The sequence below is a fragment of the Aythya ferina genome (assembly GCF_964211825.1).
Source record: "Aythya ferina genome assembly, chromosome: 18".
NCBI lineage: Eukaryota > Metazoa > Chordata > Aves > Anseriformes > Anatidae > Aythya > Aythya ferina.
Genome location: NC_140317.1, coordinates 2,232,150 through 2,244,179, shown reverse-complemented (window position 1 = coordinate 2,244,179; position 12,030 = coordinate 2,232,150). Strand labels below are relative to the sequence as shown.

Genomic DNA, 12,030 nt, shown 5'->3' with positions numbered 1-12,030 from the left:
CAGAGTCACAGAATTTCTAGGTTGGAAGAGACCTCAAGGTCACCGAGTCCAACCTCTGACCTAGCGCTAGCAGTCCCCACTAAACCATATCCCTGAGCTCTACATCTAAACGTCTTTTGAAGACCTCCGGGGATGGAGACTCCACCACTTCCCTGGGGGGTTTTAAGAGCCGCCGTGCTGTTACTCCCCCTGAGAGACACTGCCAGTGGCACAGGTAGCCCCAGGGACTGCATTTGGGGGGAGCGGCTTGTCCAGACAGGAGCATGTAGGCTGGGGGGGAGAGGGGCCAAGGGGGCAGAGCTGGGAGCAGCCCGCAGCAGGGACAGGCCCCCAGAGGGGCACACGGGGCCGTCAGCATCTCCCCTACCTCTGTGCCTTCCTGCTACCGCCAGCACCGATCCCATTTCCCACTGTAAGGAATTTCCCATTCCTCATAGAGCCAAAGCAGCCAGGTTCTGGGTTCTGCAGAGCCTTAGGGCGAAGGAGGCTTTGGGAAAGGAGAAGCCAGGACGGGGTGCCTGCCCTGGGCTGCGCTGGGTGGCACCAGCGAAGCCTGCTTGTGGCTCTGGAGCTGTGAGCGTTTACCCACGGGGATGTGGGCTGAGGACCAGCAGCTCATTGTACCCAGAGCCCTTGGGAGCTCTGCGGTCATCCCCATCCAAATGCCACACCAACGACGGTGGCAGTGTTTCATCCTTGTAACCCAGTGGGTTGAATCGTGGCCCTCTGAAGCCATCACCAAATGGATCTGGGCACCAGGCTGGCAGGAGGTGGCTCTGGTGGGGATGGGGCCGTGCACCCCCAGCAGGGGCAGCAGGAGGGGGCTGGCGAGGAGGCAGGGATGGGGAGGGATGGGTTGGGGAAGGGAGCAGGGATGGGGCTGGGAGGGACATGGGAGGGTATGCAGGGAGGGGGGGGCTGGGGGGCTGCAGGGTGTGCAGGTCAATACAGGAGGGTGGTGTCAGAGGTGCCTGGCATCTAGGAGGGCTTTAGGGGTCCCCAGGTGATGGCTCGGGGGGAACGTGGCAGTGCAATGGCTCTGGGAGGGAGGCTGCAGGGACAACAGCCCAGGCACAGCCCTCGGTGCCCCTGCCCAGCCCCTCCAGCAAGGTTTTGCCATCGGGGCAGCTCTGTCACGGGGCTCGGTGACAGCATTTCCCCAGCAGCAGCTCACTTGGCACAGCCGTGCCCAGCACCCTGCAGAGTGGTGCAGCCACACGCCGGGCAGAGCATCCCAGCCCCATGCTCCATGGGTCGGCCAGGGCAAAGGGCTGATGCTACCGAGGGGTTTCTTGCTGCATAAAGGCAGAGACACTTAATTTTTCCTCATTTTACACCCCCCGCCCCGAGCTGGTTGCATACATTCACACAGAGGCTTTTTTAGATGAAAGCTGCTACTTTTACTGGCTAATCTGAGTGCTGCCATTGGTGCCTGGGCGATATTTGCCCAATTGTTTCTTTTGACAGACTTTGCCAGCAGTTCCTGAAAAAAGCTGTTCACAGCTCTGCCTGCCTACTGAACGCTCGGCTGCCCCCCAGTGATGATTTTTCTTCTTGATTTTTGCCCTGCTGCTCACTGGGTGCAGGGGTTACCCCTTGTGCACCCCACATCTTTCGGCACCCATCTTCCTGGGGGTCCCTGGGTGGGGATGGTCCAGGAGATGCAGGAAATGTCTCCAGAGCTCAGCCCTGGTCACCCTTCCCTTGCTGGGCACCTTGGTTTGGATGCGTAAACCCAGGCACGGCAGGGTGGGGAGGATGCCCTTGAAGCTGAGCATCGCATCTCAACAGCCCCCCGGGTGTCTGGTGGGCAGGCTGCCAGGCAGCCCTGGTTGGCAGAGCAGCTCTGCACGCACACGCTCCCTTTGCAGCACTATGTGGTCATAAATCCCAGGAAAAATCATTAAATTAACCCAGATCATGAGCACCGCCATAAGTGAATATCAAATGCTCCTTTTACTGAGCCTGTTTTTCCTTGTGCTGCTCCGAGGCGTGTGTTGCAGCAGGAGCTGGAGGCTGACCTGTTCTGGCTCCTGTTAAACTGCCCCGCTGCTACCCCAGCCCGCTGGGAGCTGGGGCTTGGAGGAAAATATCAAACTGCAGCAGTCCGGCAGGTAAAACCACAGAGAATAACTTGTTTTGGTACAGGACCCCAAAACCCAAGCCCTGACAGCCTGTTCTGCTGACATTGCAGGGTGTCTGTGCCTTGTCTTCCAAAACATGGCTCAAAGGAACTGACAGCAAAAAAGGGGTGAGCATCTGAGGCGGGGTGTCCCTGGCACCTTGTTGCCTTGCCTGGCTCTCTACCACACTCGCTCCTACCTGTGCCAGCAGCCAACGTACAAGGGATGAGGTTTCAAACCTTGGGTGCATCCCAGACTCCTGCAATGGCCCCGTTGAAGCCTCCCATGCCAGAAGCAAGGGGAAAATCCACCTTTGCTGGCCATGCTGAGCCAGAGGATTTGATGACAGGTTCAGCAACCTGCTCCCCACTCCAGCCCCATTCCCAGGAAGGACCTGCCCATCCTTGGGCTTGCAGGACGCCCAAGCCCCTCTGCCCTGACCACTCCAGCCCCGGCTGAGCAGATGCTGCCTTCTCCCCCTGAGTGTCTTCCCACTTGCTTCAAAGCCGTGTGGTTTCTCTATTACATGGGAGATGCTGTGGATTAGCATTGCAGTGGCACCTCCTCCCCTTAACCATCTCCCCAGGGCACTGGGATGGGAGGTGAGGTGGGACCAGGGCAGGGAGGGGATGCTGGAGAGATGGGGAGGCAGAGGGGACGTGGGCTGACACCCCATTCAGGCCTTGCTCTGAGGACTGGGCCCAGGGAAAGCCAGCTTCTGGTGCTCTTGCATCTGTTTGTGGTAGCAAATAATTCACCAATACCTATTTGTTTCTGACTTTTGGGGCAAATGGTGGCACAGCCTGTGTCCCTTGTGTCCATATGAGCCAAGCCTGCCCTGCAAAGCAGGGACCAAGCCCAGGTGTGCAGTGGGAACTGGCACAGCCCCGGCACTGTCCCAGTCCCCATGGGGATGGGGCTGTCTTTGGGATGGGGACTAAAGACGGGGTCTGTGCAGCTCAAGGGAAAAAAAAAGCCTTCAAGGAGCCTCTGGAGACCACAGTTGCCCTACAAGGTTTGGAAAAACCCTATGTGCCCAGGGGCACATAGCAAAGCTTAGCAAAGCAGGCAGCATCTCAGCAGATCCGCACCCTGGTGCGAAAAGAGGAATCGGAGAGGGGCTCGGGGAGGCTCCAGCTGTTCCTCGGTGCCGACAAGCATCTCTCACTCCGAAGGGCCAGACCCAGGATGCCCCCGTCCCACCCAGCCGTGGCACCGCCGGCTCCGGGCCCCGCCGCTCCGCAGGTGCGGGCTCGGGGCTGCTCCGCGCAGCCGGGGCTGGATTTTGGGAGGCAGCCAAAGCACACACGAGAGCACCACCTCCTGGGCAAGGCACAGAGCGCCGAGGAGGCCGCTGATGCAAGGGCTCCTGCTGCTGCTTCTGGGGCCTCGGGCGTGCTCCCCTGAGCCTCTCCCCAGGCTGGGAACATCTCCGCAGGCTAAAACCAAACGCGGGTTTACTTCTCCCCTCTTAACCTCGGCTCCTTCTCGCTGATGCCAACCACTTGCTGTGCTTGAGAGTCGCCTGGGAAGAGGTGGAAAGAGAAGGGGCTGAGCAGAACCTCCTGTAAAGCCTCAGACCAGCAGGTTGAGATCTGAACATGAAATACAAACCATAGTAAAATGCTGAGTAAAACTTCCCAAACTGGATGTCAATTATAGATGTGGGCACAATTATTCCTCCTTCTCCAACTGAAGACTTCACCTGGCTGAGTGGCAAAGCTCCCTGTGTGCATCTTGCCACCAAGAATAAATTGGGATTTTTCTCACCGGGATCCTGGCCCCAGCTGAGCAAATGGGTAGGGAAACACCTGGGCTCATTGGAGACTTCCCTGTTCCATTGGTTAGAAGCTGCAGCATGGGCTTGACATGGAAGTGCTGAGACCTATGGCACCAAACTCACACAGAGATCAATCTTTTGTCTATAAGTGTGCTTTGAAGATAAGCAATTTTATGTAGCTATATATAATAGCTTTGTGCCTCCCGTCTGCCTGGTGGTTGGGAGTAGGAAGTCTGGGTGATGCTAGTGAAGATTTGCAGCATCCTTTCATCCCTGTAAAAAGCTGCAAAGATCTGCCCTGAATCTGTCACCACTGCAGGGAGGGGACGTCGGCTACCCCAACCCCACAGCCAGGGCTGTGTCCCCTCCTGGGTCAGCAATGTCCCTTGTCTGCGGGGAGCAGGTCCTGGGCAGAGCAGCTCTGGCTGTGATCATGGGCCAGGAGCTGAGCCTGGAGCCACCTCCTCACCTGGAAAAGGCATCCTGGACCTGGCTTTGTCCCTGGACCTGGTCACTTGTCCTTCAGGCACCGTCAGACCAAACCCTGTCACCCAGCAGAGACGCGGCTGCACGTGGAAGTGGGGCAAAGGCACCGGGAACGGCCGTGACCGGGAGAGGACGAAACTGCTGACAAAGCCGGGGCCGCGATACACCAAAATCCCTTTGATTTCAGCGAGGCCAAAGCTGCCGAGGGAGGCAGACTTGTTTTTCCAGTGCCTATGTATAGTGCTGTGAGCTCATAGTTTCCGATGGTGGAGAGTATCCGAACTATGGAAGCAGGAATTTCCACCCCGCCACCGTGCCGGCTGGGAAGCTGCAGGTGGGGGCAGCGCGGCCTCCCCGCATCCATGGGCACTGCCCCTGTCACTTCTCCCCCTGCAGCGCCCCGGTGGGTGCGAACAGCCCCAAGGAGATCAGGCGGGACAGGGGTGCACACCCCAAAGGTGCCTGTGGGACCCCTGCCCTGGTTCAGTCTGGAGAGCTTTCAGCCTCCACCAGCCCGAGAAATTTGGGGTAGCGAGGGGAGTGGCTCTGTCCCCGACCTGCACAGCAGAGGGGATGGGGATGGTGTGCTCCGGATCTCCCTACAGCTTGCGATGGGATTTCATGGCACGAGGTCCCCTGGGCACGACCCCCAGCAGAGGCACCCTCTGCAGAGGCTAGATGCATTTTGGCAGCTGTCCCATGGCACAGCATGGCACGGTGAGGCTGCACCCTCCCTTTTGCTTCCAGAAACCATCCCCGTGTTGTAACCACTGCGCCCACGGGTGACTGATACTGCTGCCCACGCCTGCCACCCGCTGCCCTGCCAGGGCGTGAAACTGTCCCTGCTCCCATTGCAGCGACTCTGGGGATCCATTGATGGTTTTTTTAGGTGCAAGGGGTGCATTAATGTGCTCATCCACCCCTTTTCTGATTGTCCCATAGCTCCTGGAGTGCCTTGGGCACCTTCCTGAGGTTGGAAGGGTGCAGGACCAGGGATGGTTGTGCAGAGCCTCTCTGCCCCCAGGCAGGACCCCTGCTTGTTGTCCAGGTTTCTCCTGAACCACAGTGGAGGCTGCAGGTCCCCAGGGCATTTGGGTCCCTTGAAGCCAGTTTGGCCACCCTGCGGCCACCAGCTGGTCTGGGGAGGCTGGGAAGAATTGAGGTGGTGACAGGAACCATCCACCCTCCAAACGCTTTTTGGGAGGCTTTGGAGGGAAGATGCCTCTCGGCTCCTTGCCTGGGTGTCAGGTGAGGAATGACAGCACCCCAGGACAAGGGGCAGGGCCACAGAAAACCTCTCTCTGGGTTTCCAGCTCTCATGTGGCCAAGCTGTGACTCATTGCCAAGTGCAGGGGTCCCACCTACCCCAAATCTGCAGCAGCTGATGCTGGAAACCACCAGGCAGGCGTGAGGTGCCAGTGGCTCTAGTGTCTGCTCCTCTGTGAGCTTTTGGGGCTGCCCCCAGCCATGCTGGGGTTTGGGTGAGCAGCCAGCAATGTGGCTGGGGACCAGCATCCCCTCCACCCCCTGTTCCAGCAGAGTTTGATCACATCACACAAAGGCAAGCAGGCAGGACCGTGCCGCCCAGCCCTGCCTCCGACGCCTGACGCTGGCTCCTCACCCACTCCCTGGTGAGGATCAGGGCTTTAAAACCCAAACGAGTTCCTCCACATTCACTCCCCGGGAGCTGCCCTGTCCCCGCTCCTGCTTTTACGCAACGTGCCCGCATGAAACGCGCGGCCGCCAGCTCCGTGTTATATAGGCGTCCTGGTCCCCGTCCCGGCTGCTGCTCGGCGCTGGGGACAGTGGTAGAGTGCATGGAGAAGACCCTGCCCAGGTGCCCTGCAGCAGGTAGGGGGGCTCCGGGGCACAGGGTGCGGGTCTCCTGTGGTTCTTTAGGGAGCATCAAGTCCCTAAATCGGAGAGGAGTTGGGGCTTCCTCCTTTTGAGCAGGGAGGGGATGGCTTCTTGTGTCTGCGTGGCCAGCCCGGTGCTGGGGGTGGCTGCTGGGCTCTGAGCGGGGCTGCGCTGCCCTTCTCTCCAGCAGCAGGGGGGATGACAAAAGCTCCAGAAATATCTGTGAGGACACCCATGGGTGCAATCAGGCTTGCAAAATTGGGTACAGATTGTGCTGGGTCTGAAAGCACTGCTGGGGCTGGAAAGTTGCCTGCTTTATGGAGCTCCAGCTGCTGAACCACTCTAGGAGAAGGGAGCTGAGCATCCCTCCTTCACCTTTTCTCCCTCTCCCTGTCCCTCCCCTGACCCCATGCTCCCTGCCCTCAGAAGCACCTGGGTTTCCTTTGGACCCAGCCCACGCAGGGGTCTCAGGACCAAGGTGGCCCTGGTGGCCCTGCACTCCCTGGTGCCCGAGGCCAGGGCAGGGGCCGCGTGAGGTGTCGGGGCCGGGCTGTGCCCTGCCCGCGCTGACTAACAGCAGACGCCACTCTTGGTGCTCGCAGCCCGCACCGTGCTCCAGCAGTGGCCTGGACACTGGGCTGGGATGTCCCTGGAGGGAGCCTGGTGTGGGGCTCGCTGCCTGGCCCCACGCGCTCCATCCTCACCTCCCTGCCCCACCTGCCCATCCTCCCAGCTCCTCCACATCCCCTGGGGTGGGAGCATCTCCTTTCCTCGTCAGGCTTCTCTGTGAGATGGGAGCTGACAGCAGAGCACAGAGGCACTGGTGCCACGCACTGAGCTTGCTCTGCCTGCAGCAGGGTGGGTGCAGCCCCGTCCAGGGGCTCTCACCTTTTCCCTTTTCCCATGGAGTTTTGCAGCTGGGGCTTGTTGCTCCTGGTAGGTCCAGAGCTGAGGTCCTCCCGTCATCCCTCTCCTGCACAAGGTTCCAAACAAGGGGGTTTAATACCCCTAAAAATTCCCTGCCTCATGGGGACCGTGCCTCAATGCCACCCGCACAGATGTGAGAGGTGAGAGGGTGAGGGCAAGAGAGCAGAAAGGAGAAGAGGTGGAGGAGAGATGGAGCATGCCAACCATTGCACCCCAGACCTTATTAACCTTATCAACCCCCCGCATCCTTCCTCGCAGCTGGGGAGCACCCAGGGATGTCAGAGACCTCGTCCAGCAAGGAGGCTCCCCCAGCCGAGTGCCCGGTCTGCTACGAGAAGTTCCAGCCGCTGGAGCACACGCACCGCAGGCTCAGCTGCGGGCACACCTTCTGCCATGACTGCCTGGTGAAGTGCCTGCTCTCCGCCAAGCTGGACGGCCAGGTGCAGAGCAGCATCATCTGCCCCGTCTGCCGCTCCGTGACTTTCCTCAGCAAGAAGAAGGCTCTTTGGCCCAGCAACCTGCTGGCGCTGGAAATGCCCCTGTCACCTTCCTCCTTGTCCCAGCTGGCCAAACTGGAGCCCAGCAACACCTTGGTGGTGCCCAGCCACTTTGTGATGCCGGTGCAGAGCTTCGACCGGTGCCGCGGCATGGGGAGCAGCCCCGGGGACTCACAGGGAGAGCTGGCACGGGAAGCCCACATCTTCGTCATCAGCAGCCACGGGATGCCGCTGGTGGACACGGACTGCTCCTCCCTGGGGAGGAGAAGCCTGGCCGAAACACGCAGCACCGTGTCCTCCAGCTCGGCCCTGGGCGTGAAGTGCTGTCAGTCGCCCATCGCCCTGGCCGTGCTCCTCATCCTGACCGTGGCCATGCTGGCGGCCGTGCTCCCTTGGCTGCTGCTGGTGAAGAGGGACTCGTAGCGGGGATGGGACCGGCTTGGCTGCTGCAGGGCTGCCACTGACGCCGGGGCTGGCACCTCCTGGAAAATAGCCCTGGTGGGAGCTCAGAAGCAGCTCCAGGGGAAGCTCTTCCATCTGGCCAGGGACTTCTGGGTGTTTCTGAAGATCTCTGGGTGCTCACATGCTGGATTTTTTGCCTTTTGGCTAAAACATGGCTTCTCAAGCCCTGTTGGTGGATTTTTCTGGCATTTTAGTGGCACAATGGGGCAGGAAGGGACCCATCTCGCTGCCCACGCAGTCCCAGCCGTGCCCTGCTCTTAGGTTCCCAGAGTGGGGGCCATGCTCCTGCTGCCACTGTGTCCCTTCTGCTCTGGGCGTGCAGGGACAGGCAGCAGGGCAGGGGGCGAAGCCAGGTCTAGGCTGTGCCAGGAGCAGGTTTGGGAATCCCACCCTGCTCCCCATGGTGTGGGCATCGGGGATGTGCAGCTGAGGTTTGGGAATTTCTGTGCCCTGTCTAAAGGAAGGGCGAGCGGGGGCTGCTGTTCACCCCCTGCCAGAGCTGCCAGGGGTGACGGGGACTTTCTCCTGCCACTCTCCCCCCGTGGCTGGGCACCCCAGTACTGCCTTTGCACCCTCACCACCACCTTTGTCCTCCTGACCCAGTGCCCAGCCCCATGGGCGCTGCTGGTCTCACTCATTTTGGAATGTGCCCCGAGGACCTTGGTGCTTTGGGACTGCCTGACCCCTTTGGAGCAGGAGCAGGGTGTCCCTCACTGTCACCTGCAGGAGGTGGCGGCAGGCAGGAGGGTGGCACATGGTGATCCCCGTGCTCCCTAAGTGAGATTCCCACTGCCTGGATGGGCATCAGGTGGCCAGAGTGCCACCGAGACAGCTTTGGGATCATCCAGGACATTTCATGGGGACAAATAAAACCGACCTGGGGCTGGAAATGCTGCTTGATGGGAAAGGATCAAGGCAGCCCATGGCCCACTGCTGGGCAGAGCCAGGACATCATTCATCCACCCCCGTGCCTCAGTTTCTCCACCTGCGCGCTGACCCCTGCACGAAGCACTGGGCGATGACCTGAGGAAAAAGTGCTTGAGACACTGCACTGGAATGGAAATCCTATTTCATAACAAATAATGACCTGACAATAACGCGCCTATGCCTCATCGTTTAATAATTACCCTTGTTATGACGCCATGTGTCGGGGGAATTACTGGAGGGTGCCAGGGAGCCACCCCTTTATAGGGGCTGCCCGGAGGTGGGCAGGCGTGGAGGAGCCCAATTCTGGCTGCTGCTGCTGGAGTCTCGGGGATGCTTGCCAAGGGGGTGGCAAAGAGACCCAGCAGCAGCTCTGGGGTGCGGAGGGACATCCTGGGATGCGTTGGGGTGACAGCAGGGCAGAGGGGACCAGGAGGTGCCACCAGCAGGGACAGGCAGTGCCGTGGGCCTTGGCTGGGAGTCCGGGGGCATCCCCCATTTCGGGCAGGAGGTTGCCACAGGGTGGCACTGCTTGGCCAGGGATGGGTGCCGGGGCCGGCGTGGTGGCAGGAGCAGCCCTGGGTGGCGGCACCCTGCGCCTCCAGCCCCTGCCTTGGTGGGCGAGGGTCACGGAGCCCCCCGGGAAGACCTGCGGCCAGCACACCCCAGCGAACCAGGGCCCAGGGGGCTGCGTGCGTCTGGGAGGGTGATCCCAGCCCCGTCCTGTGCGGATGGAGAAGGTGCCAGCATCCTGTTTGCTCGTTGTTCGTGCTGATGGCTGGAGCCAGACCTTCCTGAGCCCTGTCCGGCTGCAGGTCCCTGGGGGAGGTCTGGCTCTCCTCACACCACAGCCCCCAGCAGGGGCATGGCAGGGCTCTGAGGCCGTTTCCAGCTCGGCACTGAGCCGCCTGGGGCTTCAGCTCCTTGTGATGAGCTGACCATTTCAGGGACAGGCGCAGCTCGGGGCCGTGCATCGGGTTCCCTGCAAATGTTCCGGCCCCCCAGCACATCACCTGCCGTGGGGACACTTGTGTAGTCCTGCCTTGCCCCTGCCATGTCCCTCAGCAGACACCAGCACTGCTCTGTGGGCGGTCAGTCACCCACTCATGTCCAAATTCTCCGGGCAGCGTCTCCTTGCAGAGTTACTGCAGGCTCCTGGCACACCGCTGGTGCTTGCGATTCAGAGTGGGAGCTGCTGGAGATCCCTGGGGTTGCCCTGGGGGCCCTGGCTCCATCCCAACCCCTTCCCCTTTCCCCCCTTTTTGTTGCTGGAGAGGGCTGGGATGTCCCGTCCCTTGTTCCCTGGTGACACGGGGGCCCTGTCCCCTGCCACAGCCCAGAGGCTGTGGTTTTCACGAGCAACCCCAAGCTGCCCAAGGCAGGAGCCCATTAGGGCAATTATTTTCTAAGTGCATCCGGGAGGGAGCTAATGACTCTCCTGCAGATAAGGAAGGCCAGCATGCATGCACACAAAATTAAAGGTCAGCTAACAAAAGGGGCAGAGACATGTCCTCCAGGCAGCTCTGGTGGGCAGGGGCTTTGTAGGACCCTGCCATGAGGACGAAGGGCTCACGTGATGGGGCAGGATGCCAGGAGCTCTGATGCTGGTCTGGGACTGCTCTGCAAGCATGTGACAAGAAATAAAGCCCAGCTTGGGCTGGACTGGGGTAGATTGTGGGCATTTGGGGCACTGGGAGAGTGTCTGTGCAAGTGTGTCTGTGTGTCCTCATGTCCAGCAGGCAGCTGGCTGTGCTCAAGATGCAGTTGGATGTGCTTCACTATCAGTGCACAGGTTTCCATGCCTGTTTTCATGCCTTGTATTTTATTTCAAGCAGGTGCCGATGTATGTGCATGCCTCAGTAAAGGTTTCCAGAGACACTTGAACTGAAGTGAGTGTCTGGGCACCTTCCCCCCACCAGTCCTGGGGCTGTGGCACCAGCTGTCCCCACAGAAGGACATCTGGCTGTGCGTGATGTGGAGCCTGCTTGTGCTTTTAAAGGAAGTCAAAGTCCCCTCTTCACTGTCCTGCTCTGCGTGGGTCAGCTTGGGGTATCCCTTCCCTCCGGACCCTGTGGTGCCCACAGCTTCACGTGCTCCAGCAGCACACCTGCCCAGCCTGGTGGGGATGGAGCTCTCCTACACCCTGGTCCTGGGCAGGGAGATGGGGGTGGAGGTGCCAGTGGACCCCAGGAGCTGGTGTGTCAGAGGCTTTTCCCCTTCTCTGTGGTAGGAGAGGTCCCCAGGCCATGTCCCTTCCCAGGAGCCCTGCAGCTTGGCTGTGGGCTGGATGAGCACAGAGACAGGGCCCCGACTCGATGAGCAGCACTGGAAGGGCATCGCTCTTGGGGTGACCACCTGGCACTGGTGGCATTCCCGGTGCCAGACCTCAGCCTGCTCGCAGTGGGCACCAACTCCTGCCGTGGGTGCATGGCTCTATCCATGCTGGGTACCCCAAAAGCTGCCTTTCCCACTCACCCATGGCAATGAGGTGCACCAGGCTATGTGACCCCGACCCAGCAGCCCCGCTTCAGGCAGGATGCTTCGACGTGCACCGCCGGGTATTGCTACTGTCTGGGCAGGCAGCCTGGCCTGGGGACCTGCCCTGGGCGCCAGCTGGCTAGGAAAGGGGTGGGGATGTGTGTGCCAGCTCAGTGATTTGATCAGCATGGCCATCTGGAGCAGGCTCGGATCTCCTGCTGCAGGTTTCAGAAGCCTGTTGAGAAAGGACTCAGGCACAGCTGCTGTCTGCCCAGGCAGGCGCTCCTGAGGATGCCTCTGACACAGAGAAGGAGGGTGAACAGGTCCTTTCCAACAACACGTCCTCTGCCCTCCTGAAAGAAAACTCTCCTGCACATCCATAACTCCTGTAGGACCACCAGCACAGTCACCACGAGCACAAGGGCTTAATGCTCTCTTTTTAGGAGAGGGAACAAAAACCACGCCAGGGCTGATGGGTTTCTCCCAGGCAGGGAGG

At 60.3% G+C, this 12,030-nt stretch overlaps 1 protein-coding gene across 1 annotated transcript; it reads left to right on the top strand.

Moving 5' to 3' along the window:
• The first annotated feature begins 5,995 nt into the window (after positions 1-5,995).
• On the top strand, positions 5,996-8,356 carry RNF222 (ring finger protein 222). The gene is made up of 2 exons (XM_084492363.1): positions 5,996-6,240; positions 7,432-8,356. The coding sequence occupies exons 1-2, from the start codon at positions 6,117-6,119 to the stop codon at positions 8,091-8,093; spliced, it is 786 nt and encodes a 261-aa protein (XP_084348489.1). The 5' UTR covers positions 5,996-6,116; the 3' UTR covers positions 8,094-8,356.
• Positions 8,357-12,030: the final 3,674 nt, after the last annotated feature.

Bases quoted from the DNA above. Each gene is read 5' to 3' on its own strand.
- RNF222 (XM_084492363.1), top strand. From the start codon at position 6,117: ATGAAACGCGCGGCCGCCAGCTCCGTGTTATATAGGCGTCCTGGTCCC. The intron at 6,241-7,431 runs GTAGGGGGGCTC...CCTTCCTCGCAG, and splicing joins GCCCAGGTGCCCTGCAGCAG to CTGGGGAGCACCCAGGGATG.